Consider the following 25,764-nt stretch of genomic DNA (forward strand, 5'->3'; position numbering starts at 1 on the left):
ATGTCTTTTTTTGTCCTCTTGTACTTTTGTGTATCTGTGTGTGTGTGTGTGTGTGTGTGTGTGTGTGTGTATATATATATATATATATATACAGTGAGGAGCATATGTATTTGATACCATGCTAAAACAGGAATATAAAATCATCATTTGACAATTGATCTTAATGCCTTAATTTAAAAAATGAGTAAAAATAAAACCGCCAAGGACATCAATTTTCTTTGTGATTGAAGAATGTATCGTAAATAAATAAATGTTTTCCTTAAATGCTAAGGGAAGGAAGTATTTGACCCCCTATGTAACCCTATGGGAATTTAACACATAGGGTTAACATAGGGGCATGCAGATTATTATTTTTAAAGGCCAGCTATTTCATGGATCCAGGATATTATGCATCCTGATAAAGTTCCCTTGGCCTTTCAAATTAAAATAGCCCCACATCATCACATACCCTTTACCATAGCTAGAGATTGGCATGGTCCTTTTTCCAGTAGGCCTATTAGCCTGTTTGATTTGCATTGAGCTCAATGAGCATCAAACAGGCTAATAGGCCTACTGGAAAAAGCACCATGCCTATCTCTAGCTATGGTGAAGGGTATGTGATGATGTGGGGCTATTTTAATTCCAAAGGCCAAGGGAACTTTATTAGGATGCATAATATCCTGGATCCATGAAATAGCTGGCCTTTAAAAATAAAAATCTACCTGCCCCTATGTTAACCCTATGTGCTAAATTCCCATAGGATTACATAGGGGTTCAAATACTTCCTTCCCCCTAGCATTTAGGAAGAACATTTATTTATTTACGATACATTCTTCAATCACAAAGAAAATTGGTGTCCTTGGCGGTTTTATTTTTACTCATTTGTTGAATTAAGGCATTAAGATCAATTGTCAAATGATGATTTTATAATCCTCTTTTTAGGCAACTTTAGCATGGTATCAAATACATTTCCTCCTCACTGTATATAGTTTGGTGCAGAACACCTCAAGGATGGCTATAGTTCACATTCTATGGAGGGTCCTCTTATTACTTAGGGTCTGTATTTATTACTAAGTGTGTGTGTGTGTGTCCGTCCGTCCAGTGGGGTGAGTGAGATCGAGAGCCGTCTGCCACGGGACAGTCTGCTGCTGCTCTGCAGGAACGAGGCGGTGCTGAAGTGGATGAGTGCCTGCGACCACCTCATGTACCAGGTCCTGGTGGAGATACTCATACCAGATGTCCTCAGGCCTATACCCAGTGAGTCACGCACAAACACACACACACACACACACACACACACACACACACACACACACACACACACACACACACGCATACACACGCATACACTCCTACCCTGCCGTGTGGACTCATTACAGTCTCATTAGATATGGAGATCATGCCAGATATCATCAGACCTACTATGATGATATCTGGCATGACTATGGCTATCACATGAGCTACTCTGAGTCACACAAACACATGCCACTGTAGCCTTAGTTTCACATGATGCACTCTACTATCCAAAGCTCTGTTAATAACTCCATCTGATCCATCTGGACCTTTCAATTATTCTAAGTTGCATTACATTAACCTTGACACTGAGAGAACTGTACAGGCCAGAATGTTGTTTACGCTCAGTCCAGAAACTCGCTCCATGTCCTACACTTTAAAAGTCCTTCCAAACGGTTTCACAACACGGCCAATGTTCAAACAAAGACCGTATGTCTCCTGTGTCAGAGGACTAGTCTGAAGTGTTCTCCATCACATGCTGGCTCAGGTCTCAGTCCCACTGCACACCTCTCACTGCTCTCATTCTTGGCCTCCTGTCCCCCTCCTCCACCTCCTCCTCCACCTCCTCCTCCTCCTCCTCTTCCTCCTCCAGGTGCCTTGACTCAAGCCATCCGTAACTTTGCCAAAAGCCTGGAGGGCTGGCTCACCACGGCCATGAACGCCGTGCCCCAGAGGATGGTCCAGGCCAAGGTCAGTGTCCGCTGTCTCCCAACCGTGCTCTTGGTTAGCCAGTCGCAGCTGCTTCACCTGGTTACTTGTCTGGTCTATTTATGGTGTGGCCATCTCTCTCTTATGCCAGACAGCAGTCGGAGTGGAATTTGTTTATTTGTAATCTCTCCTGGGCTGTGGTGTAATCTACATGTCATGATACGCTGGATACATCTAAACATTTGGGGTTGATCACAGTATACCCACTAGAGTTAATTACTACGTCACTGTATACCCACTACAGCTAACTAGACTACACCACTGCTCCTGGGTACCATCGAGATCCGAGTTGCTTATCTACCGTGTGTGATGTTTAATTTTAAGTCAGTTTTATCTGAAGAAGACCACACGGTCGAAACGTCATTATTCTGTGCTAAAGAAAAGAAAATAAAACTAAAAAGAAGGATTTCAAGTGTGCGAACCTTTTTACATTTTTTAAGTCAGTTTTACTCTCATGCTCTCTAGAAGGTCAGATAGATAGATACTTGATATTGATCCCCTCTTTATTTGAGGGGAAATTCAAGATCTGTATTAGTGTGGCGTATTCTCCTTCTGCTAGTCATTGTGTGTGTGATGAAATGGGTGTTGTCAGTTGTTGGTGTTGTCTGCGCAGCTGGCATGTCTCCAGCGCTAGGCTAATGTGCGTATGTATGGCTTTGCTTGTGGCCGCAGGTGTCGGCTGTGAGTGCCTTTGCGCAGACCCTGCGCAGGTACACCTCCCTGAACCACCTGGCGCAGGCGGCCCGCGCCGTGCTGCAGAACACCTCGCAGATCAACCAGATGCTGTCCGACCTCAACCGAGTGGACTTCGCCAACGTGCAGGTCAGTACGACACACCCCCCCCGGTTGTGTGTGTAGGGTCTGTGGTATGTGTGGTCCAGTGGGGGCATCCTACAAAGCAAGTTACGAAGCAGGTTTGACATATCGAGGCTACACAAAGCCTTAACTCGGGGGTATTAAGTTGAGTGATACTACCATAGAAGTTACGTGATAAATTTGGCTTTTAGCTCAGATATGTGTGCTTTCTCGGTGTTGGGATGATGTTGGCCTATCATGAAACATGGAGATGCACAAGATAACAAGAAGGATGTATAATTGAATCATGTCGTATGTAGTAATAACAATATAATTGATAATTGAAATAGTAATCATCATCATTATTATTATTATTATTGTTATTAATATTATTCACGATATAGTGCACTATTTAGTGAATGAGTGGAGGTGCTGAAACCAGGGTATGTGATGTGTATTTGTGTATGTAAGCAAAGCAGAGATGGCACGACATGGAGCTTGTGCGTGACCGTAATTCAAAGGGGATGTGCTCATCTGCAAAGCAGTGCCCAGAGCTACTTCTCCCCTGTGCAGTCATGCCCTGCAGCATTGTGTGGCTGGATCCCACGACTGATGGCCAGATCAGTGACCCTACTGCTCTAGTGATTTTGTTCTTTTCCCATCATCCTCTCTGTCTTTGAGACTGTACGGACTTCCCCTTAGAGAATGCACCGTATTCACAGCCCCCTAAAATTTGAGGAGAAAGCCGCTAAATAATTCAAGTGGAGTGTGGCAGACAGACTCTGCCTTCAGATGGCAAGAACACAAGGAGCCAGTGGAGCGTGTGTGGGCTTTTTTTTTACATACAGTGTGCTCACATATCTCTCTCTCCCTCTCCTCCGGTCTCATTCCATTTTCTCTTTTTCTCTTTGTGTGTGTGTGTGTGTGCGCGCGTGTGTGTGTGTTGCGTGTGTGTGTTGCGTATGCGCGCGTGTGTGTGTTGCCTGTGCGTGTGTGTGTTGCATGTGCGCGCGTGTGTTGCGTGTGCGTGTTGCGTGTGTGTGTTGCATGTGTGTGTGTGTGTTGCCTGTGCGCGTGTGTGTTGCGTGTGTGCGTGTGTGTTGTGTGTGTGTTGCATGTGTGTGTTGCGCGTCTCCAGGAGCAGGCCTCGTGGGTGTGCCAGTGCGAGGAGGGCGTGGTGCAGCGCCTGGAGCAGGACTTCAAAGCCACGCTGCAGCAGCAGAGCTCCCTGGAGCAGTGGGCCGCCTGGCTGGACAACGTGGTCAGCCAGGTGCTCAAGCCCTACGAGGACCGCGCCAGCTTCCCCAAGGCCGCGCGCCAGTTCCTGCTCAAGTGGTCCTTCTACAGGTACGGTACGGGGGAGGGTTGGAATGGGGGAAGGGAAAGGTGTGGAGGGTTAGGTTATCATAGACTAGGTCGCACCATATACGGGTCTGATTGCCCACGGGTACCCAGGTTTGAATCCGGCCTGCGGTCATGTCCCAATCCACCCCATCTCTCTCTCCCACTTGTTTCCTGTCTACCTCTTCACTGTCCCATAATAATAGGCAATTAAGGCAAAAAGGCAACAACATATCCTTTAAAAATAAAAAAAGGTTGTCACAGACTGTTTTTCTGCGATACACAACGTTGTGGTTGGCTTTACTGCAAACTGCTTTTCACTGTTCTTAGATGTCAATGTCAAACAATGTCAATGTCAAAACAGCGTGCCGGGCAATTTCCAAAATCCAATGTGGCCTTGAGCCAAAAAGCTTGCCCACCCCTGTTTTAGAAGACAGGTCTTAAAATTGAGACTATTGCTACTGAGTCTCAGTAGATGTCGCCAGAGAAACATCCATAGTCCTAGGTTTAAATAAAAAGGGACTCCAAGAAAAACTGTTGACTTCCGATCTGGGGGGGAAATGACATCAAGCAGGAAATATAAATAGCAGTGAGGCGGAACACACATATCCTTTGTCTCTGTGTGAGTACTGAAACCATAGGGACAGAGTTCACCTTGAGTCCAGCAGACCGGTCCAGCAGATGGTCACCTCTGCTCTGCTCTCTCTCGCCCTGTCCTGCAGCTCCATGGTGATCCGGGACCTGACCCTGCGCAGTGCGGCCAGCTTCGGCTCCTTCCACCTGATCCGCCTGCTGTACGACGAGTACATGTTCTACCTGGTGGAGCACCGCGTGGCCCAGGCCACTGGGGAGACCCCCATAGGCGTCATGGGAGAGGTGAAGATCACACACACACGCGCACACACACACATCACACATCACACACACACAGACACACATCACACACACACACACACATCACACATCACACACACACAGACACACATCACATATCTCACACACAGACACACATCACATATCTCACACACAGACACACATCAAATATCTCTCACACACACACACACACATATCACACACACACAGACACACATCACACACACACACACACACACACACACACACACTTATATACATACTGATACATTCTTGCAGATACTCCCTACGAAGCAGTGAAAATATTTTTCTGTATACACCATTTCTCTTAACTCTCTGGAAACATACAATCTGCATGCAACTATGCAACTATATTCCTAAAACTACACAAGATAATGGTCTGTGTTAAGTAAGTTATCACACATGAATATTAATCCATGTACATTAATATTACATTACATTAATATTACAGTACATTAATATCCAATGTATCCTGATTCCTGGGAGATTGCTCACATACATCCATCCATATGTATCAAGGACATAGACATCCATATGCTTACCCAGACCCAGATTCTTTGAGTCAAACCTTGTGTACAGCTCAGTATGTCCGCTAAGGATAGGATTCAGAGGGAATATCCTCCGTGAACAATATATTCCTGCATTGAATCATTATGCACATACACATTCAGTACTTGCACAGCACCGTATGTCTCTAGAGGTCTGAACATGTGCCGAGTCTGTGGATATAAATGTAAATTCAGTCTGACAATCGCCACCCCTATCAGTAGCTTACCATACCGTATGGAAGCCTACCTACCCATCGTGAGGGGAACCCTGAAATCTGATCATATCGACATTCTCATTTTCTTTCCCTTTCTCTCTCCCTCTCTCCATTCCTCCCTCCCTTTGCCTGCTGCAGTGTGACCAGTTGAACGCCATGTCTCCCAACATGATCGACAAAGGTGAGCACACACATACACGTCTTCAGTCTCCCTGTGCTGAGGGGTGTTGGTAAAAATGTTGTATACCAAAGTGAAACATGAGATCCAGTCACAAAGAAGTACCATCAGGATACAGGGTTAAATTAGGCTGTATACAGGAGAGAGGCACACACGAAGCACAGTGTACTCCACAATATGTGTCTCTGATTTGATAGAGAATTATACAAGGTTTAAATACACAACAGGAAAGGATAGATAATCATACAATAACAGTGGAAAACTTCAGGAGACACTCAGTCTACTCTAACCAATGGTTTTTGATGTGAACAGACACGATAACCCTGGCACCTTATATTATCCATGTTTAGGAACTGTACAGATATCATACAGTGCCACTAGAATCATGCGTTTATTGTCAAAGTGACCCACTAGTGAGAAAGACCAAGCTTTAAATCACACATTGGAATATGGGCCTAATGTAGACATTCTAAAACGGATAGTTTCGGTCCTTGATTATGATTGGCTGAATCGTGTACAATGCCGTTGTTTATTCCAGCATAACCTCACACCTTGACCGCATTTCGTTCTATAGTAATGCACTACCACAACTAGCTCAAAAATCAGAGTGGCTGCGTCTCGTTGTTGCAAGGCAACCATTCACATGGAGGGAATATATTTCTTGGCGGAAGAATGATTATCTATGAATACATTGTTACATTTTTCGTTGCTGTGCCTTTGTTTCATGAAATCTTGCTAGATCAATGTAGTAACCGTTTTAGAAAAGCAATAAGCCACTCGACTCCGCTTCTCGTCGTTCTATTATTCAGTATAAACCACGGCCTCTCGGGGCTTATTGCTTAATTAAACCACATATTGGAATATTGGACTTAATGATCAATTCCATTTTCTCTCAGGGAATTATGGCAGATCCACGTTGAGCGTGTCAGAGCGCCACTGTTTTAGCTTCTGTGCAGTAGCTCGAATGCAGTAGCTCGAATTAGCTTTTTTCTATAGAATATACATTCTCTATCCGATAGTTTGAGGACATTTGATGTGATGTATGTCTGTATGTTTGTTTGCAGACGAGGTGAGTGAGCTGGACAGCGACCTGGACGACGACCTGGACGAGACCGGCGAGCCGCTGGCCAAGCGGGAGAAGTCTGAGTCGGAGGTGGAGCCCGAGGTCATCCAGGTGCTGCAGGTGGGCACCATGGAGGACGGCAGCAGCGCCGTGGTGGGCATGCTCAGCTCGCTGCCCGGCCCCGGCGGCGCCGGCACGGCCACCATCATCCCGGCCGAGCACGCCGAGCACATGGAGCACATCCTGCCCCCGCCGCTGCCCCTGCTGCCGCCCGGCGCCACCAGCACCATCCGCCACTGCAACAGCGCCGGCAACAGCTTCGCCCCCGTGTGAGGGGCGCGGGAGGGGAGAGGCGCAGGGGGGTCAAGCCAAGCTCCTGCCTCCTCCACCTTCCCTTCTCCTCCTCATCCTCCTCCTCCTCCTCCTTCTTCAGTTCTCCTCTCCAAGCTCTCCCCTCGATCTCTCTCATTCTTTTACTCGTTCGTCTTCAGCCTTCTCGGTCTCTATTGTTTTGTACATTTTGTTTTGTATGCGCTTTGGTTTTTTCATGTTCTCTCTCTCTCTCTCTGCTGTGATGCCGAGAGGTCTTTCCTCTTGCCTTATCAGGAGGTCGTTGATGATGGGAGGGGGGGAGGGGCGAGGGTGCAGTCTCTATTAGATGCTGTGAATGAGGATACATGCTCTTGACTGAGAGGGAGGAAATGAGCAAACGAGGAGATGGCAAGTGGGGATGATGAGGCACCTCCTCAGCCACACGGAGCAGAGGAGGTGGAGAGGCAATGTGTGGCTACTTGAGGGGTTTCTCCCTTAACGTTAGGAACACTCCGACATTCCATTAACACTGAAATTCGGAACATTCCATCCTGTCGATAATCCAGAGCTCAAATCCAAGTCACCAAGTCTGACTGTTTTGGTTTTTGAGAGAATGATCAGTTGGTGTTTTTGTTTTCTTTCCCCCAACACACTGTAATTAATGCTAGTGTTTTGTTATCAAATGTGATCATGTTTTATCGGTTTGTGCAAAAACAAAAACAAAGTCTTTTGCCAAATATTTCACTTTCAACCCCTACCCCCCACCCTTCCTTTCTCTTGGTTTGGCATTGTGTCTGGAAGTGCTATCTTCACTCCGCGTATTTTTGCTGTGCTGCTAAAGCTGTCAGGCAGGTTGTGAGATGGCAGTCGTACCTACGCCGTTCTTGCATTGTGCCACGTCCATTGCGTGGGACGCCGTTCCAAATGCCTTCTGTTCGCTAGGCTCAGTCGCTTCGTAGTTTTCTATAGGCATTTTTTGTTTTTGTTTTCTACCGGATGTCTTATTGTTCTGTATCACTGTGTTGTGACTGATGTAGATTTTGTGTTGTCTTTTGTTTTCGTTTTCTGCTTTCTTTTCTCCGGACTGGACCAAATACAGAGGAAGTGATGCGTTTTTGTTGGAGACGAGGTTCTTTAGAGAGGGTTTTTTTTGTTTCTTGTTGTTGTTGTTGTTGTTGTTATTGTTCCTCTCGCGCCTGTGCCGTGCTGTAGAACCGAGCGAATGTCAGGGACCTTGTGTACCTCGGGTTCATCACAGTGCCTTAACCCAGCCACCGCACGCCATCTCCGTCTGCCCAGTGACTGGGCAATCATCTCCACACTGGCATCAGCATCCCACTGTCTCGTCAGTGGAGAGGAAGGTTTTTGACGCTTTTTTTCTTTCTTTGTGTCAAATCATGATTTAAATGAGATTGGATTTTTCTCATAATTAGTTTTACATTTAAAATTTTAGGTCACACTACTACTTAACGCTGATGCCTGTCCACTATTTGCCTCGTCTTTGACCTGTGTGAGATGCCTGAGCCTGGCTGACTGACTGACTGTGTGTGTGTGTGTGTGTGTGTTTGTATTGGGCTTGTATGCGTTTTTGTTTTTGTTTTTGTTTCGTTCTTTTTGTCCCTCCCTGAGTCCGTAGTGCCCTCTTGTGACCCTACCTCATGCCAGTGGTGCCCACCCCCCCCCATACCATCTCTCATCCTCTCCCGTCACCCTAGGCCTGTTCTTTTTGTGCTTGACAGTAAATACCTGTACAGAGGACCAAAAGTTGAGATTTTCTATGATATATAAAGCTATATAAATATAGATATTATAATTCACAGGCAAATTCTACTGAAAACACAACAGATGCATATTCTGTTCCGTTTTTTTTTTATTATTTTTTTTAACCATAGCTTTTTCTAACATAAGCCGTTAACGTGCAGCAGATGGCATTGACACACACCCTTGCCATACACACACACCCTTAAAGAGACTGTCAGTTCAGAGAGTTAGCATCATGCTGATACTTCTTAGCTTAAGTTAGCTGCTGACAGATTTGAGTGGGAGTTTGCCTTTGCTGTGGTGGGTCACTGGTGGCCGAGGGCGGCTGGGTTGACCGAGTGCTCACAACCCACCTCCCTCACTGCGCTCTTAAGATGTGATCTTTTGATCGTGTGGCTAGCCGTCTTTAGGGACTATGATTTACACTGCGAGTTAGTCGTATTACTTGACCTGTTCTTTGATCGCTGTTACACAATTACATTGAAAAACAAAAACACTTAAACACCGTTATACTTGGCATAACATGACGAACTGGAAAAAAAAACGTACTACTGACCATTTTCCTTAATAGAATAGTTTTTTTTGTCGTTGTTTTTGTTTGTAAGTTTGTTTTCTCAATCAGGAGAGCTGTCTGCACAACCGCCTTGAGTTCTGTGTTCTGTTTGATTGATTGTTATCCATACAGGAATGTTGTATTCACTTGAAATGTATAGTTATGTTTATCGATGGGAGTAAGACTACTGGATTGAGATGAATCTCACTTATGTGACAAAGCGTTTTTATTAATAACCACTACCCCCAAGAAGAATCTACATTTTTATGTTTGTAAATGAGGCCACTAATTTGTTTGTGACACTACTTTTTTCTTTGTTTGTTTGTCTTGAAAAGTAGTGGCAATTGTGTGAGGGCACAATGTTTATGAAGATCTCTATGAAACATGATGCTCCTAAATGCAGCTTTGAATTAATGACCAAATGGATCATGATCATCATTAATGCCTTGCAAAGTAGGACTTGTATTTATCGTCAAATGGAGGTGCAGTTTGTGTGTGTGCGTGTGTATGTGTGTGTGTGTGTGTGTGTGTGTGTGTGTGTGTGTGTGAGTAGTTTCACTTTCAGTAGGGGTCACAAAGCCCTGAAGAACTACTGAACTGTCCAGCCACTGTGCAGCGAAAGACAACCCGTCAGTTGTTCTCTGATGTTCACATGGAAAAACTACTGCTGTAAATTCTCGTGTCCAATCTGCAAACGGCTATTAGAAATGAATTGTTGGATATGAACTGATTATTATTATTTTTTTTGTATTGATTATGTGCATTAGACTCCTGAAAGTGCTTTTTTATTGGTATTGCATGCCTTTCTTTTTGTGCTGCTAGAAAATCATGACTTTTGTTTTGTTAGTTTTTTTTTTTCTTTTCTATTTGTTCTTTTCTTTCTCAAACATGTGCCAGACAGTGGAGAACAAGCATAAAGCTGGCAGCCTCAGATAGCCTGACTGCTGCAGGAGTCCTAGTCCGACTTCTCTCTCATTAACACTGGCTCTAAGTGGCTCTCAATGTGAAGATGACCTCTCATAATTAGCATTTATAGAAATCTGATGTTGGGGGTGGGGTGGGGGGGGGATTGGCCTGCTCTTTTTTGTGTTGTGGCACTTGTCTTGTAATTGACTACAATTCCAGCAGGCATGTTTGAATTTGACATTTCTCTATTCTTTTCTAAATGTTAAAGAAGAAAACACACAAACACACACACACACACACACACACACACACACACTACATGTGGAAATCAATGCAATGCAAGTTTTTCGACATCTCAGCAACATATCAAATACCCATTTAGCAAACTGCAACCCAAGAGCAGGCTCCTCCGATCGCGAGGCGCTGCCCCTCCTAGCGTCCGTGGCAGGCAGCTCGAGGCGAGCGGAGACCCCAGTGCCTTTGATTCTCACCCTCACCTCCAGGACCAGAGAGAACTGCCTGCTGCTGCTGCCACCACCACCTAGCTCAGCCCAGCCCAGTCCAGCGCCTCCCAGGGACCTGCAGCCTGCTTGGGGGACGGGGATCAGGACAGTACCGGGATCTGGGTCTAAATCTGGGGGGCACTACAGCCAGCCAAGCCAAGCTCCAGAGTGTAGGTACAGTTCCCCCACCTACCCAGCCACCCAGCCATGAGGTGCAGGTCAGTCTGTGCTAGTAGGCGTTTGACCTTAAGCTGCAGTGTCAGTGGTGGATGGCAGATGTGTATGTGGTCTCTACCACTATCCGTGGGAAACACCATTCAACCCCCCCACAGAGGAAAAAATGTTCTGGACACCTTTGATGATGGTGCAAACTGAACTGGGATATGCCAATAAGGCCACTGCACTATCAACATCAAGACCAGTTCCGAAACCTTTTTTTTCCCCTCCTTTCTTTCTAGTGTTTGATTTTCTTCTCTCTCTCTCTATAATTTAATGGAAGTGGTATGCTTGCATTGTCAAGTTTCTGTGTCCGGGAATATTTTTAAGTGCCATTTGACGGTTTACTTAGTGAGTGGTTGCCCGCGGTAGCGCATTCTAATGCAAGCACAAGCATTACGACACTCTGGGAGGGCCTTGTGAGGTCATCCCACTTCCCCTCCCAGAGATGGTCTTAGTTGTAAATATAAAGATAAAAAAAAAATGAAAGGTTATTTATTTACAGTCTCTTTCTTTAACTGTCATAATGACTGTTTAATTTTTTTTGTCCTTCACATATGTTGGCAAGTGTACATTGTGATTTTTTTTCTCTCTCTCTCTTCTGGTTTTTGGATTATGTATGGTATTTTTTGCATACATATGGATTTCATTTTCTTTTATTCCTTTTGTGTGTTGTTCCGAGTTACCTCTTAGTATATTATATCCTCTTGAGAATTGGTAAGAGCTAACCGATATGTGTAGAGTGATTTGTATTGTGTATTTTACATAAAAGGATAACAAACTGGGGAACTTTTATATTTATAAAGGCATATATTAACATTTAGTGTGTCGTTGAGGAAAATATAGGAAATATTAAAGACACATGTAGTTTGTTTTTCTGAATATTTCAGACTTGAGCTCAGGCTAGCTTATTAGTGTTGTTTTCTTAAAATCTGTGGCTTGTCTTTCAATTAATAAACATTTTTCTTGTTGAAAGTAACCTGGTATGGTAATAACTGGCTTCTTACAAATTAATTGCTTCACCTCCACACGTTATTAACTGAACACTCTCTACAACAAAGCAAGGGTGCAAGTGATGAATTTCCACAAAGCCTTCACCTCTGGATGTTTACATTTCACCTGCTGTCTCTAACCAGGACAGTTGGCGTCTTCGCATCGAGGTCCTCGGGTTTCCTGTTTTCGCTGCCTATACTTCACACACATTTGATAAAAGTGCATTTTCTTTTAGTCGACTATCATTATATTTGCTTTAGATAAATGATTTGGACATCAGGTGAAATTAACAAAACTGAAAAGCGGGACAGTTTCCGTACCTCTAATATTAAAGTCATTACTAAAACCACCCTGATGTTTCTTCTACAAAATGTCCGTAAATGGAGACTGCACTAAATGCTTTTAGTAACAGAAAACCTGTGTGCAGTTCACTCACTGTTTCAAAGGTGCTCAGTCAAGATTTTCTATTAATCTTGAGGTGCCCTTATCTGTATTTATGAGACATGGACAAAAGGACATGCAGGACTGTATTTGGTAGTCACTGTTAGTATTTGCAAAATATCCTCACATAATTGTGTATAATAACAATGTTCCCTGCAAATCTATTTTCTGACACTTTGGAAATGCCAGTTTGCCCTGAAAAAGCCTGGGTATGGCACTGTCTGTGAAGGCACTTATTCTTCAGGGTACTAACAATCAGCCTGGGAGTCTTTTGTTCCTGGGGCACATTGCTCTTTCTTTTGAGGAAAAAAAAAAAGATATTTTGGTCTAGGTCTCAAGGCTCATCTCTCCATCAGTGCTGCACTCTTCAAAGGAGGTACCCATAATACAGAGCTATGAAATGCAGCAAGGTGCCTTAAGGCCAATATATTCAGTTGTGTCTTTGGGGGAAATGTGGCATTTTGGATTAAGATCTTCAAAACAATAACATGCTGGAAAGAATCATCCTAGTGACATTGTTCCTCATACAGTTCACCAAGCAGCAGGAAATTCCTCAATGCCTTCAAGAACATCTGACACTGTTGACGTGAGTTTAAAGAACACCTCTGAATTTTCCAACACATACACTGAAACTTTGACCATACCTTGTCTGCAATCAGATTGTGTCCCATGATCATGTGCTTAGATTTGGCTTTAGGGCTGTGCGGACCTTTTGATGTGTGTGGTGTCCTGAAAGAGAGAGGCGAGAGCTGAGGGTTTGTTTGAAGAGTCGCTCCTTACGTGATATCTTTGTAGGCCTTGGAAACTTTTTCATAATGGCGTTGCCGCCTCCGATGTCTGGGTCTTAGCACTGCCTGTGTCTTCTTGTTGATGTGGGGGCTGACTCTGTAGATTTTATCCTCACTCTCCATCCATTCTCAGTGGGTACTGTAAGACCACATACCGATCTCAGAAAACCAAAGGAAATGCAGGAGAAGAAAGACAGAAAAGACATAAAACTACCGTGGCACACTGAGCAGACTATAATGGACTTTTGCTAACAGGCATCATAAGGAGAGCTTTCCAAGGAGTCAGATGGAGAACATTTCTTCCTGACTTTAGATATGTCTGTGGCAGGAGAGGATTCAGCACGGCACCAGATGACATATTCACAACATAAAAAAGAAAGTTAAGTACAAAAGGCATGTACCAGGGAGGCATGCACAAGGTCAGAGGAGTACATGTGAATATGCTGCCCTGTTTTACATAATCCTTGTTCCATAACATATTCTCATTCTTTTTGTGATAGCTCATGTCTACCTGAGTGGCAACAACCCTTATGAAAAAACACACAAAAACACAACTTAAAACCATTTTAAAGCTACACTATGCAAGATTTTCACCTTTACGAAGGCAATTTTATGGCAAACAAACTTGTAAAAGACGAATCGTTCACCTAGCATACAGTAGCTATACCACATAGATGTAGCACTCTCAAGAGTGGCACCCCTCGCTAAATCTCACAAGAATCGTGAAACTTGACCTTGTCTGTAGCTTCAGCTCTTTAGAGACTTTTCCTGCCTGTTGTTAACCCTTCACCTGCATTTGCTACATTTACAATAGCAGAGTCATATAAATACACTGTGACTCTAGAGGGAGCTCTACAGTCGCCCAAAAATATCTAAGCCGGCATAGTGTACCTTTAACTAATGAAAATGATCACATCAGCACATTAAAAAGGGAGTTTAAATTTGGAGCTAGAAATACATCCACACATAACTGGGCACTGGTATCTGAACAGCAATTTGTTTATATTCCATCAGAACTTGTTGGGTCACTAATAAGATCAGTTTGGTTTGGTCACCATAAGAAATGTATTTAGGAGATATGGATTAAAATAATCACAATTATTGCTTTGTATTTTCTTTTTTTGAAGAGCCATACTCGAGATATTTTTGGACAAACATAATGCCTAGTAGATGTCCTTACCTAAATGAGCTTTACAGTACAAAAACATATGTTCACACAAGTGCCATAGGTTTCAGAATAGGAGAGGCATGGCATGTCTTTATTAGAAGACTATTTACAAGCCAAACGTTGACACTGAAGAGTAATACAATACAAAGGATAAAGTGCTATTACAAAGCTAGAAAGAAACCATCTAAAAAAAGATAGAAGGTCAAAGTTCAGATGAGCGTTCTGAGCGGTACTCCTCCGCTGGGGATGAGTGTGTGTGGAGGCAACTGTGAGATTTAATTTGATTGGATTGTTTGTTACCCCAGTCCATGGATCAATGTAATCACCACACGGTTTGAGGATCCAGCATGCTGAACGACGCTAATGTATAATTGTTGAGCATTGTTTGCAGGATAATACACACGCACGCACGCACCCACGCACCCACACACACACACACACACGCGCACACACACACACACACACAAGCTCACCCCAAAAAAATAAAACTATAAAATAACGTCTGTGCTGGGAGCTATACCAAAAACCTGATGTCTAATTGGGTGATTTTCTAAGACTTTGTTAAAAGCATTCTCTCAGATTCATCCTATACAGTATGTCCTTGTTTTGGTAAAAACACGCACACATGCATGCACAAGCACACACACACGCACACACACACACACCTCTGATCTCTGTTATAACTCTGATACACAGGCAGAAGCTACTGTCACTCAATTGTTGCAAACAAGATTAAAAAGAATTCCATGCCATTCAAAGCCTTCGTAGCCCTGTACATCCTTAAGAGGGCTTTTCTACAGGTAGAGGTGGATTCTCCCTCCCTGGCCATTAAAAGAGCCATGTTTCAGGGATGTCCAGAGGAAAAATGATGAGGTGAAAGGACCTCTGTAAGAAGATGAGGATATACCCAAATAAACAGTCATCATGATGAAAATTCTCCATAGCTGGCTTCTTAGAAAAAAATAGAAAATAAAGCACAAAAAGGCATACATTACATTTGATTGTAATACTCCGGGTTTTCGCTCTCCAAGTGAGACAAAGCGATCTGAATGAGGGGTTTGTCTTCTAGCTCGCTCACAGTGCTGTTGGTTATCCCTTTACATTTGACGTTTTTGTTCATCCTCTAACTCTATGTAGCTGGAGGTTAGCCCACAGTCTGACGGGTCAGTCTCTGGAGGAGCTGAGGAGTTAGTCAAGAGCCGGATGGTGGTCTAACGGATGCGGAGACGGAGAGGAGGGATGGGGAGGTGGGTGGGTGGGTGGTCAGTCCAGAGGCTGGGGGTCGGCGATGGGCATGGTGTGCAGCACCTCGTCCAGCAGCTGGAGGGCGCGGTGCAGGTGGATCTCGATCCAGCAGGGCGTCTCCTTGATGCTCTGGCGCGGGTAGTCGGGGCCCCAGCCCTTCACGAAGCTCATGCGCAGGATGCACAATCGCCGCAGGTCGTCTACACCAATGCCCGCCGCAGCAGACAGACCTGAACAAACCACAAACACAATACATTACCGTCTGAAGACTCAAGGGCTGTTCACAACAAGAACGACTAGAAAAGCACTCAGAGAGCGCAAACCTCCGCCAAGCGTAAAACATAACCGCCTCCTGGATCCAGACGGTGATACCAATCACTCCCAAAATGTAATCGTTTCAGACTCAGACTCAATTCATTTCAGACCTTCCCTGAAAATGTCATCAAAGTCCATTCATAACTTTGAGTTATCTTGCGAATGAACAAACTAACAAACAAACAGACAGACAGACAGACAAACAAACCCCAATGAAAACATAACCTCCTCGACGGAGATAATAACTTGTAAAAATGTATCGCTCTAGCTAATATGATTATAGTTAGATTCACCAAGTGTAATGACCCTATAGACTTCCGTGTCAATGACCTCAAGCTAACAGACATTTGATTTCACATACAGTCGGTTACAGTACCAGAGACTACATACATCATAGGGTGGCAATATCAGCCATTTAAAAGGCATAACAATGTAGGTAATGCCTCTCAACTGAATATTTCTCTAGGTATTACAATATGACCTTCATGTGGTTGTTGTTGCAATATTCTAAGACAGCTCGGAATGAATAGAATCTAATGAAAGAGACATTCAAATCAGCTGCCTCCGATTTTTCAAGAAATGGTATGTATCCTTCTGATTCTCAGAACTACTTTTTCTTTCTCTTGGCTGAGTGATACAGAACATATACTCAAGAAGTACACAAACTGCATAATATGGCCATTTTCTATATCCAAAAATTGGCATGTATGCATGTGATTCACATAATTACTTGTACCTTCTCCTGCTGCCTGTTCAGTGATAACATAGAAAATGCACAACATGCACTGCATTGCACACTGAACTATGGTTCAGCTTCAGTCACTCCTCAGTTTGATGCTGTCTGATGATGGACATTTGAGAGCCTCAAGAAGCATCAAAAGAACTGCTCTCACCTGATGAGCTTTCCGAACGCCTATTTTCAAAACGGGGATAATTCTGCTCCCATGGCTGTGAGAAGGAAAACATACAAACATCTACCCACCTAAAGTGCACAACACACCACAAAGTGGAACAGCGTAATGCAAATCCCGATTCTACAGCCGTTCTACCTGCTGCGCTTTTATAATCTGCGTGAGGCTGTGCTAGGCACAGTGAGAAAGTACCCAGTTCACAGGAGGAGGAGAGCAGCAGATGTTTGGGAGGGACGGATAAATGGATATTGAAAGAAACAAAGAAACTCTCAAGTCATGACTACAATGGTTTTAAGAAATGATTGATTTTGACGTCTCACTATGCTGTGAAAGTCATAATCCTTCTGGAAAAATGCCCTTTGGTATGATGAGTTTTTTGGCAAGTCATGTCAGATCTACAGTTTAAAAACAAAATGATTCTTACCCCTGGCAAATACTGATTTAATGTTGATTTTCTGAACCAATATGTTTGCTCTGACTGAAAATTACACTGCCACATGGGTAAAGGTTGTAAGACAATGTGGTAGAAACATGAAGCATTTTCATCTTTTATTTTACATTTTTAAGAAAAGAATGGCATGGGCAAAACAATTCATACCCATTTTAAATAATCAATGGCAACATCAGTATTTGCATCCACAGCTCTCAAAATGGCTCTTCTAATACCTACCAAGATTCTCCTTGTAGTCACAATGATTCAAGACCGCACCTTTTTTAACAGCAATCTGGCTTTTGAAGCAGGAGTGATTATGGCTCAGCACAATTTTGACTACGGCAATAGGTTTTGGAGATGGACCATCAAAATATATTTCCATACCAAGATAGCGATCCCTTACATGAATCAGAATCAGGATAATAGCAGTTATTTTACATCTAAAGGATATTTACCATTTGTTTTGACAACCAACGGTTTGTGTGTGTGTGTGTGTGTGTGTGTGCGTGTTTGTATTTGTGTGTGTGTGTGTGTGTGTGTGTGTGTGTGTGTGTGTGTGTGTGTGCGTGTTTGTATTAGTGTGTGTGTGTGTGTGTATGTGTGTGTGTGTGTGTGTGTGTGTATTTGTGTGTGTGTATGTGTTTGTATTTGTGTGTGCATGTGTATTTTCTGGATCTTTCCCCTGTTTGGCCTGCGGGCAAGGGACACGGGCAGGCCCGCTGGGTACTCACTAATGGCAGGAGCGATGCCCCCCACGGAGCCTGGGCCCGGAATGTTCCCCGCCACGGCCGCCGCCTGCGCCGTCGCCGCCGCCTGAGCCGTGGCTGCCTGCTGCTGCATCTGCCTGTGGCACTGCCGCAAGTCAAAGACCTAAGCCAGCACAACACAGCAGAGGGAGCCGTCAGCACGACAGGGGAGAGAGAGGGAGGAATGGAGAGGGAGAGAGAGAGGGAGGGAGGGAGGGAGAGAGGGAGGGAGGGAGAGAGAGAGAGAGAGAGAGAGAGAGGGGGGAAAAACAGAGTTGGGGCTGGTTTGTTGAAAACCACAACTAGAAATACATGATAATTCTTTATTGGACCATGTCTTCAATAAAAAATGCACGTTTTCGGCCCAAGGCCACCATCAGCACCATCAGTCAGGTTTGTGGGCAATAGACTGAGAAGAGGGACTGAGGATAAAGAAATGAGAGAAAACGAGAGATGAAAGACAAGTGGGAGTGATCGCGAAAAGGAGACCAGCTGCTGCACTCGAAAAAACAGACCTCTCAACAGTTGGATGGTGGAGTGGCATCATAAACCCCCCACCCTCCCTTAGAGGTTCTCTAAGCACAGTTGTGTGACGTCACGTCTGTTGTTGTTTCAAACAAAACAGAGAGCTAGAGAGCTAGAGAGCTAGAGAGCTAGAGAGTACCCCCCCCCCCCCCCCGCCCCCGCCCCCTTCATGCAACTGAAACTGTCCTGAGCGCACATCTGGTCAAGGCTGGACCAGGCTGTTTCTGGAGTGTTTTTTACAGCGTATTCCGGGGACAGGCAGCTAGCAGATCATGGGATGTTTGCTGTATGTGACAAAACATGTTCTAGCTTAGAAAACCCTGTGACAAGACATAGAGAACCTTTACGTTTGGGACAGGAAATGAACCTGGTGGGTCCTATTCACCCAGATAGAAATGATACAGGCTGTTTTAGGGGCTTGTTGTGGAACATGTAAAGAGACAGAACACAACACAGAAAGGGCACAGTGGTATATAGAATATGGTGGACTGTCTATCAGCTCATAAGCCACAAAGACGCTTGCTGCGCTTATAATTGGACTAATTATCTCTGCCTGTGCTCTGATGTCCAGATGCTCCCTGAACTCTTTATTTCTTCAATTAGTATCTGCCATTTCACAGCAGTCTTGCCGTCTGAGTGATTCTGTTTGGTGTGGCGCGATGATTGGACATTTGACATTCCTGACATAATTGATCTATTTTGTTCTCTGCTTCAGTGTCAATATGCAGCCGGCTCCCAGAAGATTAGCCGAGTGGTCATGGGAAATATGAGCTGAGTGAGTCTCCCTCAAGGAGCAACAAAGTTATTGCATGCCACGTTTGATTTGCCTTATTTGACATTGCACAGTGACGTCACTATTACAGTGCCTGCACACTCAGCAATGATAAATACTGAGATGATACATCATGCAGCCCTATTTAGAAGCATGGGCGTCGCCATGACACCTCAGTATTCAGAAAACGTTTTTTCTATTTCCTGCGAAGCTGCATTGTATCTGTTTTTGACATGACAGTTGACAGTGCATAACATATAATAACGCATATAAAAGTAAACTTTTATATTTTGTATCAGTTATACATTATGTAGTATATCCATGCTGAGGGCAGAATTGTCGAAAGAAATCTACATTGAAGCATACTCTAGTTAGCGTACTGAGAATGCAAAAAGCTATAATGTAAACAGAATGAACGGAAGTTGAAAACCGAACAGATTTCCGGTTTGAGGAATAAGGTGGATAACATGATGTTGAGAGCTAGCTTGTGACTAAAGCAGATAATGTATAGTCACTACTAAAACGAACGTTACTCACTGAACGCCTTTCAATTTCAATGTCAGAATATTAGGAAGGCATGTAGCTTGTAGAAATTGTTTGCAGAAATTGCTTGTAGAAAATTCTCTACAATTGTCTACAATCTATGGTATTGTGGTAAATATAAACTCATAAAACACATCATACTGGATTTCCTTTGATATCAGTTACTACTGTATACCTTTTTGATAATGCGCAGTGGTGAAAGTATTTGCTCGTTCTCGGGTCTCACCTTGATGTAGGCACTGGGGTAGATCTTGTGCACGGCGTCCCCCGGCGCTCGGCCCGCCTCCCTGTCGAGGTAGTAGCTCTGCACGAAGACGGCGTGGTCGCTAAGGCAGCGCACCCACACGTCTCCTTCCCCTTTACACTCCAGCTGCACGCCCTTCCCAATGTGCAGCCTGAAACACAGCACAACACAACACTCAGCAGCCCATAGCGGACGGGACGCGTAAACACCCAGGGTCCTAACTGAAATGGCTGACAAACTGCAAAGTCTATTAACAAGCAAATGTATCTTTGATCTGACTTATCGATGTTTGCAAATAAGGTCTTGCCCAGGGTGTTAAATCACATGATTGATTTTGCCTGGTTAGATTAAAATTAACTTAAGTTAGACTTTGCACTTTGCCCATTCAAAGTCATATGATTATACAAATGAGGGCACCAATTACGATGTGATGAATTCGCAACCTTAGATGCTCCTCTCTGTCAATAGGTTCCTTACCGGGCTCTTTCTATGGCCTCTGTCCGGTGGACATTGCTCAGCTGACCCAGGCAAAAGCGATCTCCTCCCGAGGGGTCGACATAGCCATCCACCGTCACCACAGGGCAGGTCGAGGGCACCTTGAACGTCTCCCCCACCTGAACGTCCATCTCAAAGTATGCTATGGAACACCAGTATTCAGGAGCTGCGGATGAAAGACGAGACGAAGCAGGAGGACAAAGCAGAGACAGTAACAGATGGAGTTAATCCATAGTGGATTCACACGCTGAAAACAATGACAAAAAGAAAGACAGAAAAAACATCCCGCTGGGATGGCGCATCACAAATCACCTGGATGGTTGGATATTGGGAGCTGAAATGCAATGTCATTCTGAACCAGCCCTAGAGTGAGGAAAAGAAAAGTACATGAGCACACATAATAATAATAATAATAATAATAATAATAGGCTCTGTGTGTGTGTGTGTGTGTGTGTGTGTGTGTGTGTGTGTGTGTGTGTGTGTGTGTGTACAAAATTATAAAATGTCATATTAGAGGACTGCCATGAATGAGCTTTTGATTTGATTTCAACAGATCAGTTAGAGATCTAGCAGACATCAATCCATGTAGAAACGTCTCACATTAATGTTAATGCATAGTCTTGTGCTGTCTTCTGTGAACTGTATCATCATTCTGTGAACCTTCTGTAAATCAACTGTATACTCATGTCTACACTGCACTACATTTATTGTCCTGTCTATGCACCACCTGTCTATACTTTGTATATTTCATTGCACTTTTCTGCTTTTTTGCACTTCTGGTTAGACACAAACTGCATTTTGTTGTCTTTGCATTTGTAGTCTGCACAATGACAATAAAGTTGAATCTAATCTAACCTAAATCTAATCTAATCTAATCTAATCATCAGCACTCACTGTATAATCAGGGAAGATTTAAGGTCTTTTGCGGCAATGCCCTGAGTTTACAGTAATTTCCCGCATATAAGCCGCATTGTGTATAAGCCGCAGGATAGTGTTTTATGCAAGTTAAAAGAAACAAAACCATATTAACACCATATTAACTGCCACCCTGTTTTAACCTCATAGCGAAATACATTTTGCAAAATCAATGTATAAGCCGCGGCTAATAGTCAGGAAATTACGGTACAATCAACTGCAAGCTCTACTCACAGTATTGCCCCGGGTGGGGCATGGGCGGGTGGTGCTGCACGTGCCCGTTCTGGGGATGGGGCACGGCGGGGCCGCCGAAGCTGTTGCTCCTGCTCCAGGTGGGGGTGGCGTCTACGGAGAAAGTCACAGCAGAGAGGGTTGAAGCGGAGCCGTGGTCACTAATCGAAGATCTTTGGTCACAGGGGCAGAGCTGCAGTACACACAACCTGCCCTCACATAGATCTACACCTGCCTTAGACTGCCTATAGTTCTACTGCCTTAACTGTGCCACTGATTAAGATGAGGGTGTGTGGAGTCAAACGGTAGATTAGGGTAGGGCTGCTTGATTATGACAAAACTCACAATCACGGTTATTTTGGTCAATAGTGCAATAATGAGTACTTAACGATTACTTACTGACTTTGTCAATTAACTGTGGCAATTTGCAAAATCCCTTAATTTATAAAAGGCCTTTGCTGTGGTACCACTGCTTTATGGCCCAATTTAAGCAATTAAGGTGGAATGAATTGACAAGCTATTGACAAGCTCAGGGGACATTTGATGATGTGATGTTAAGTGATGCTGCTGATACGTAATGATTAAAGCTACTGGCCAAAAAGCCTTATTTTCTGTTTGGAAAATGAACGAGTGGGTTTAGTAGCTTACTGAAGAGACTCACAGCAGAGCCAGAGAGATGTCCTTTATGAATGAGATGATGTGTTTCACCCTGTCTCCATAATCTGTGGTATTTACATTTACACTATTTGTAAGACAACTGTTGGTAATTCAACATTAGAGTATCACCTGTGAGGTTTTTACACATGACTTATGGAGGAATAAAACTAAAACTTGCCACCCACTCATCTCCTCTACAAGACTTTGACTTGACTTTCAATAATACACAAGAAAGATCCAGCTGCAGTTTATCGTTTCCCCCTCACTTAATGTCACAACAGTGCTCCTCTTGTACCCTCCTTCCAGTCCAGGTAGCAATGAACAAATGAACATAAATTAAAGTTACAGTCTTAAGTTCCTAAATTATAATAATTGTCTAAAATAACAACTTCAAACTGACAGTATTGTGTGATACTATACATATGCATATGAACATGTGAGTGCTTTGAATGGCTGCTGGAACACCCTTTGGGAATGAATAAAGTATCTATCTATCTATCTATCTTTCTATCTATCTACCTATCTAGAGAATGGTATCTGTCACTGCCAATGTATGTGACGAATGCCTGGTATTGCATTAAGACTTGGCTTACTTGTGGATCCTGCATTGATGCTGGAGAAGGCACTGGATGTGGAGGCTGCAGTGGAGGCTTCGCCAGGAGGCAGGTGAACTGGAGTGCTGAAGCCCTGGGGCACAGGCCGCGACGGGGGATGCTGGATGGTCTGGAGGTGACTCTCAGAGCTGGGTACGGACGACTGGCCCTCATAATCATACTCGTCCTTCACTATAAGCCCAGAGGGACCTGGGTGATTAGAAGAGGAAGACAACTTGGAATTTAAGGAATTTAAAGAACAACTGGAATTTAAGAACAACTGGTCATTAAGTCAATAAATGGCTATTGCAACATATTGCCAAAGGTCTGCAGAAAATTAGCCGGCTGGCAAACAGTGGCACATTTACAGAGATGTTGATTAATGTGTGTAGTCCTTATAAATAAATACATGAAATTAAATAAATGATGGGTTACAATAGGTCACTTAGACAACTCAGCTGGTGCTTTTCACATTCACACTTCCCTTTTTTAATTCAGCTGACGTGAGTAAACATAAGACAGCACAAGTTGTTCTTTTCTCAGTCAATCTTGTCTTAAAGCATTTTCAACACATTTGTTTATGATTTTCGTTGCTTAAAAGATGACCACTCCATTCACTCACCAGTACCTAGAGTCAACGATGAGAGATCTGCAAATCAAGTAGAGTAAATTAGTCATTCGTTTGTCAAGAAATGCAATTTCCAATTAGTGCTGCTGACTCCACCTTTGAGATGGATCATCATGAATTGTGACTCACCAATTCCGGGAGACACCACTCGCTCATAGTGATACGGGTTCACACACACATTGTCTGTCTTCAGGTCAAAGGCATACTGGCAATACTTCACATGCTTCAACTCGTTCTTGTGAAGATCTGGCCAGCGCCAGAGGCGAGCGTAAATCACGTGAGGGAAGCCTTTCCGACCAGCAACCTGCATAAACAATCAAAACCGTGCATCAAAATGCAAATCGTTCCATCAGTCGCTAAAGGTTAATTTAACCGCATACATATCTTAAGAATTGCAGGTTATGGCAGACATTTTTGTCCAAAGCAATCTACAGTATGTTCACATATCCTTAAACCATTTGGCAGAAACACACCCACGTTTTGATTTGAAATGTAACTTCTCAGTCAAGACAAAAGTGCCTTGCTGCAAAAAAAAAATTCTTTTTTTTTTTGAAGTTGTTACAGGTTCTTACCTGAAGTCGGCCGTCAAGGGTGCGTTGTATAGTAACGCACTTGGTGGGATGCGCTCCATTGGTGGTGATGGCCGTGATGAGAGAGTCCAACTCATCCTTCTTTTCTTTCAGCTTCTTCACCAGGCTCTCGATCGCTCGCTTGGAGAACGCCTCGCTCTCACCGCCTTGTCTATGGCACATCAAACTGTGCACAATGCTGAGGCATGCGTCGTTGCTCGTTGGGGTGTTTGTCATGGACATTCTTCTGATCTCCGCGCAGTTTCTGACTAATATTAAGGCGTGTCTGTTCAAATCGTACGAGATGAAAAAAAATACAGTACCATGACCGTCGTGTACTTAATTACTGATTACTTGTAAAAACAGACCCCTTTACATACATTGTATCTGTTCAATCCGTAGTAAACTGACCAGCATGCTAGACATCATAACAGACTCCACTTCCGCTACCGACTGTGCACAAAACAGTGGCAACCCAACTCTACTCAAACAATTATTTTACTTTTCAAAACAACTTCATTCATTTAATGATCATCTACGTTTGTAATTCTAACGGAAATGGCCATGCTGCAACGTTAAAAGTTAGCTGAGACAAGCGTGCAAATGGAAATAACTGGAAAGGGAACCGATGGCTTGGTCGCTCATTCCCATAACATACTATCTTTAACCAGTAGGTTTGCAAAGAGGACATGCAGCTACATTTTCAGCAACGTTTATTTAATATTTTAGTGCAAACAAACACGCCCAAAAGTAAAAACATAGAAAAGCCTTTTGATGTATAGGTGCGTTAACTACCTTCCTTGCTAACTAGCTAGCTATCGTTACTTCACGCAATAGGAAAACAAACTTGTTTACCTGAATGGCTAAGAGGGGCTATCAGTACTTTTCAACTCACGCACAGCTGTTTTATTTCAGACAAAACACTACGACGCAAATGCAAACACACTTAGGAAATGCATGTGATATAAAATATGAACTCTACCTTCAAGTCTGCCGCGCTATGAAAAACTTCTTCCTGCAAAATGTATAGCTAGCCTGTTAGCTAGCTGGGCTAATTCTAGAGAGTACTCTGCCGTCAGCGCGCGCTCCTTTCATTCGTGTCATTCACAGTAATATTAGATCTCCACAAATTGCAAGAAATTCTTCGCAGTATGGCGACAAATGTATCTATTCATATCGTTATCTAATTGATATCATATTAGGAAATACAACCACAATTGGCATGTAGGCAACTCTTAGCTATATAAAAATAAACAACAGAAGCTCAGCCTGAATGGAGAGATGCAC

At 43.6% G+C, this 25,764-nt stretch overlaps 2 protein-coding genes across 5 annotated transcripts in view; one reads left to right on the plus strand and one right to left on the minus strand.

Annotated features, from left to right (window-relative positions):
* The window catches only part of rfx3 (regulatory factor X, 3 (influences HLA class II expression)), a 27,962-nt gene extending 20,334 nt beyond the window's left edge, over positions 1–7,628 (plus strand). For both annotated transcript variants that reach the window (XM_062528167.1, XM_062528168.1), the window contains exons 11-17: positions 1,082–1,236; positions 1,865–1,962; positions 2,653–2,802; positions 3,914–4,122; positions 4,839–4,992; positions 5,912–5,954; positions 7,016–7,628. In XM_062528167.1, the coding sequence (XP_062384151.1) occupies positions 1,082–1,236; positions 1,865–1,962; positions 2,653–2,802; positions 3,914–4,122; positions 4,839–4,992; positions 5,912–5,954; positions 7,016–7,347 (1,141 nt within the window). In that variant the 3' untranslated portion in view covers positions 7,348–7,628. The remainder of the gene's footprint in view (positions 1–1,081; positions 1,237–1,864; positions 1,963–2,652; positions 2,803–3,913; positions 4,123–4,838; positions 4,993–5,911; positions 5,955–7,015) is intronic.
* Positions 7,629–14,713: 7,085 nt separating this feature from the next.
* On the minus strand, positions 14,714–25,764 carry smad4a (SMAD family member 4a). Of its 3 annotated transcripts, none has more exons than XM_062527735.1 (11): positions 25,460–25,764; positions 24,481–24,763; positions 24,038–24,212; positions 23,909–23,929; positions 23,281–23,490; positions 22,034–22,144; positions 21,197–21,247; positions 20,867–21,050; positions 20,372–20,540; positions 18,291–18,429; positions 14,714–16,130 (listed from the first exon to the last, which is right to left on the minus strand). In XM_062527735.1, the coding sequence occupies exons 2-11, from the start codon at positions 24,718–24,720 to the stop codon at positions 15,919–15,921; spliced, it is 1,512 nt and encodes a 503-aa protein (XP_062383719.1). In that variant the 5' UTR covers positions 24,721–24,763; positions 25,460–25,764; the 3' UTR covers positions 14,714–15,918. The 3 variants fall into 3 exon arrangements, with proteins under 3 accessions (XP_062383719.1, XP_062383717.1, XP_062383718.1); XM_062527733.1 differs by having other exon boundaries at positions 23,903–23,929; XM_062527734.1 differs by having other exon boundaries at positions 23,903–23,929; positions 24,481–25,764.

The sequence above is a fragment of the Sardina pilchardus genome, chromosome 23 (assembly GCF_963854185.1).
Source record: "Sardina pilchardus chromosome 23, fSarPil1.1, whole genome shotgun sequence".
In the NCBI taxonomy this organism is placed as follows: Eukaryota; Metazoa; Chordata; class Actinopteri; order Clupeiformes; family Clupeidae; genus Sardina; species Sardina pilchardus.

Excerpts from the sequence above, each read along its gene's own strand:
- smad4a (XM_062527733.1), bottom strand. The coding sequence starts at position 24,720 with ATGTCCATGACAAACACCCCAACGAGCAACGACGCATGCCTCAGCATT. Across the intron at positions 20,541-20,866 it reads GAGGCCATAGAAAGAGCCCG|GCTGCACATTGGGAAGGGCG; the intron begins GTAAGGAACCTA and ends GCTGTGTTTCAG. Across the intron at positions 18,430-20,371 it reads ACCCCAGTGCCTACATCAAG|GTCTTTGACTTGCGGCAGTG; the intron begins GTGAGACCCGAG and ends GTGCTGGCTTAG.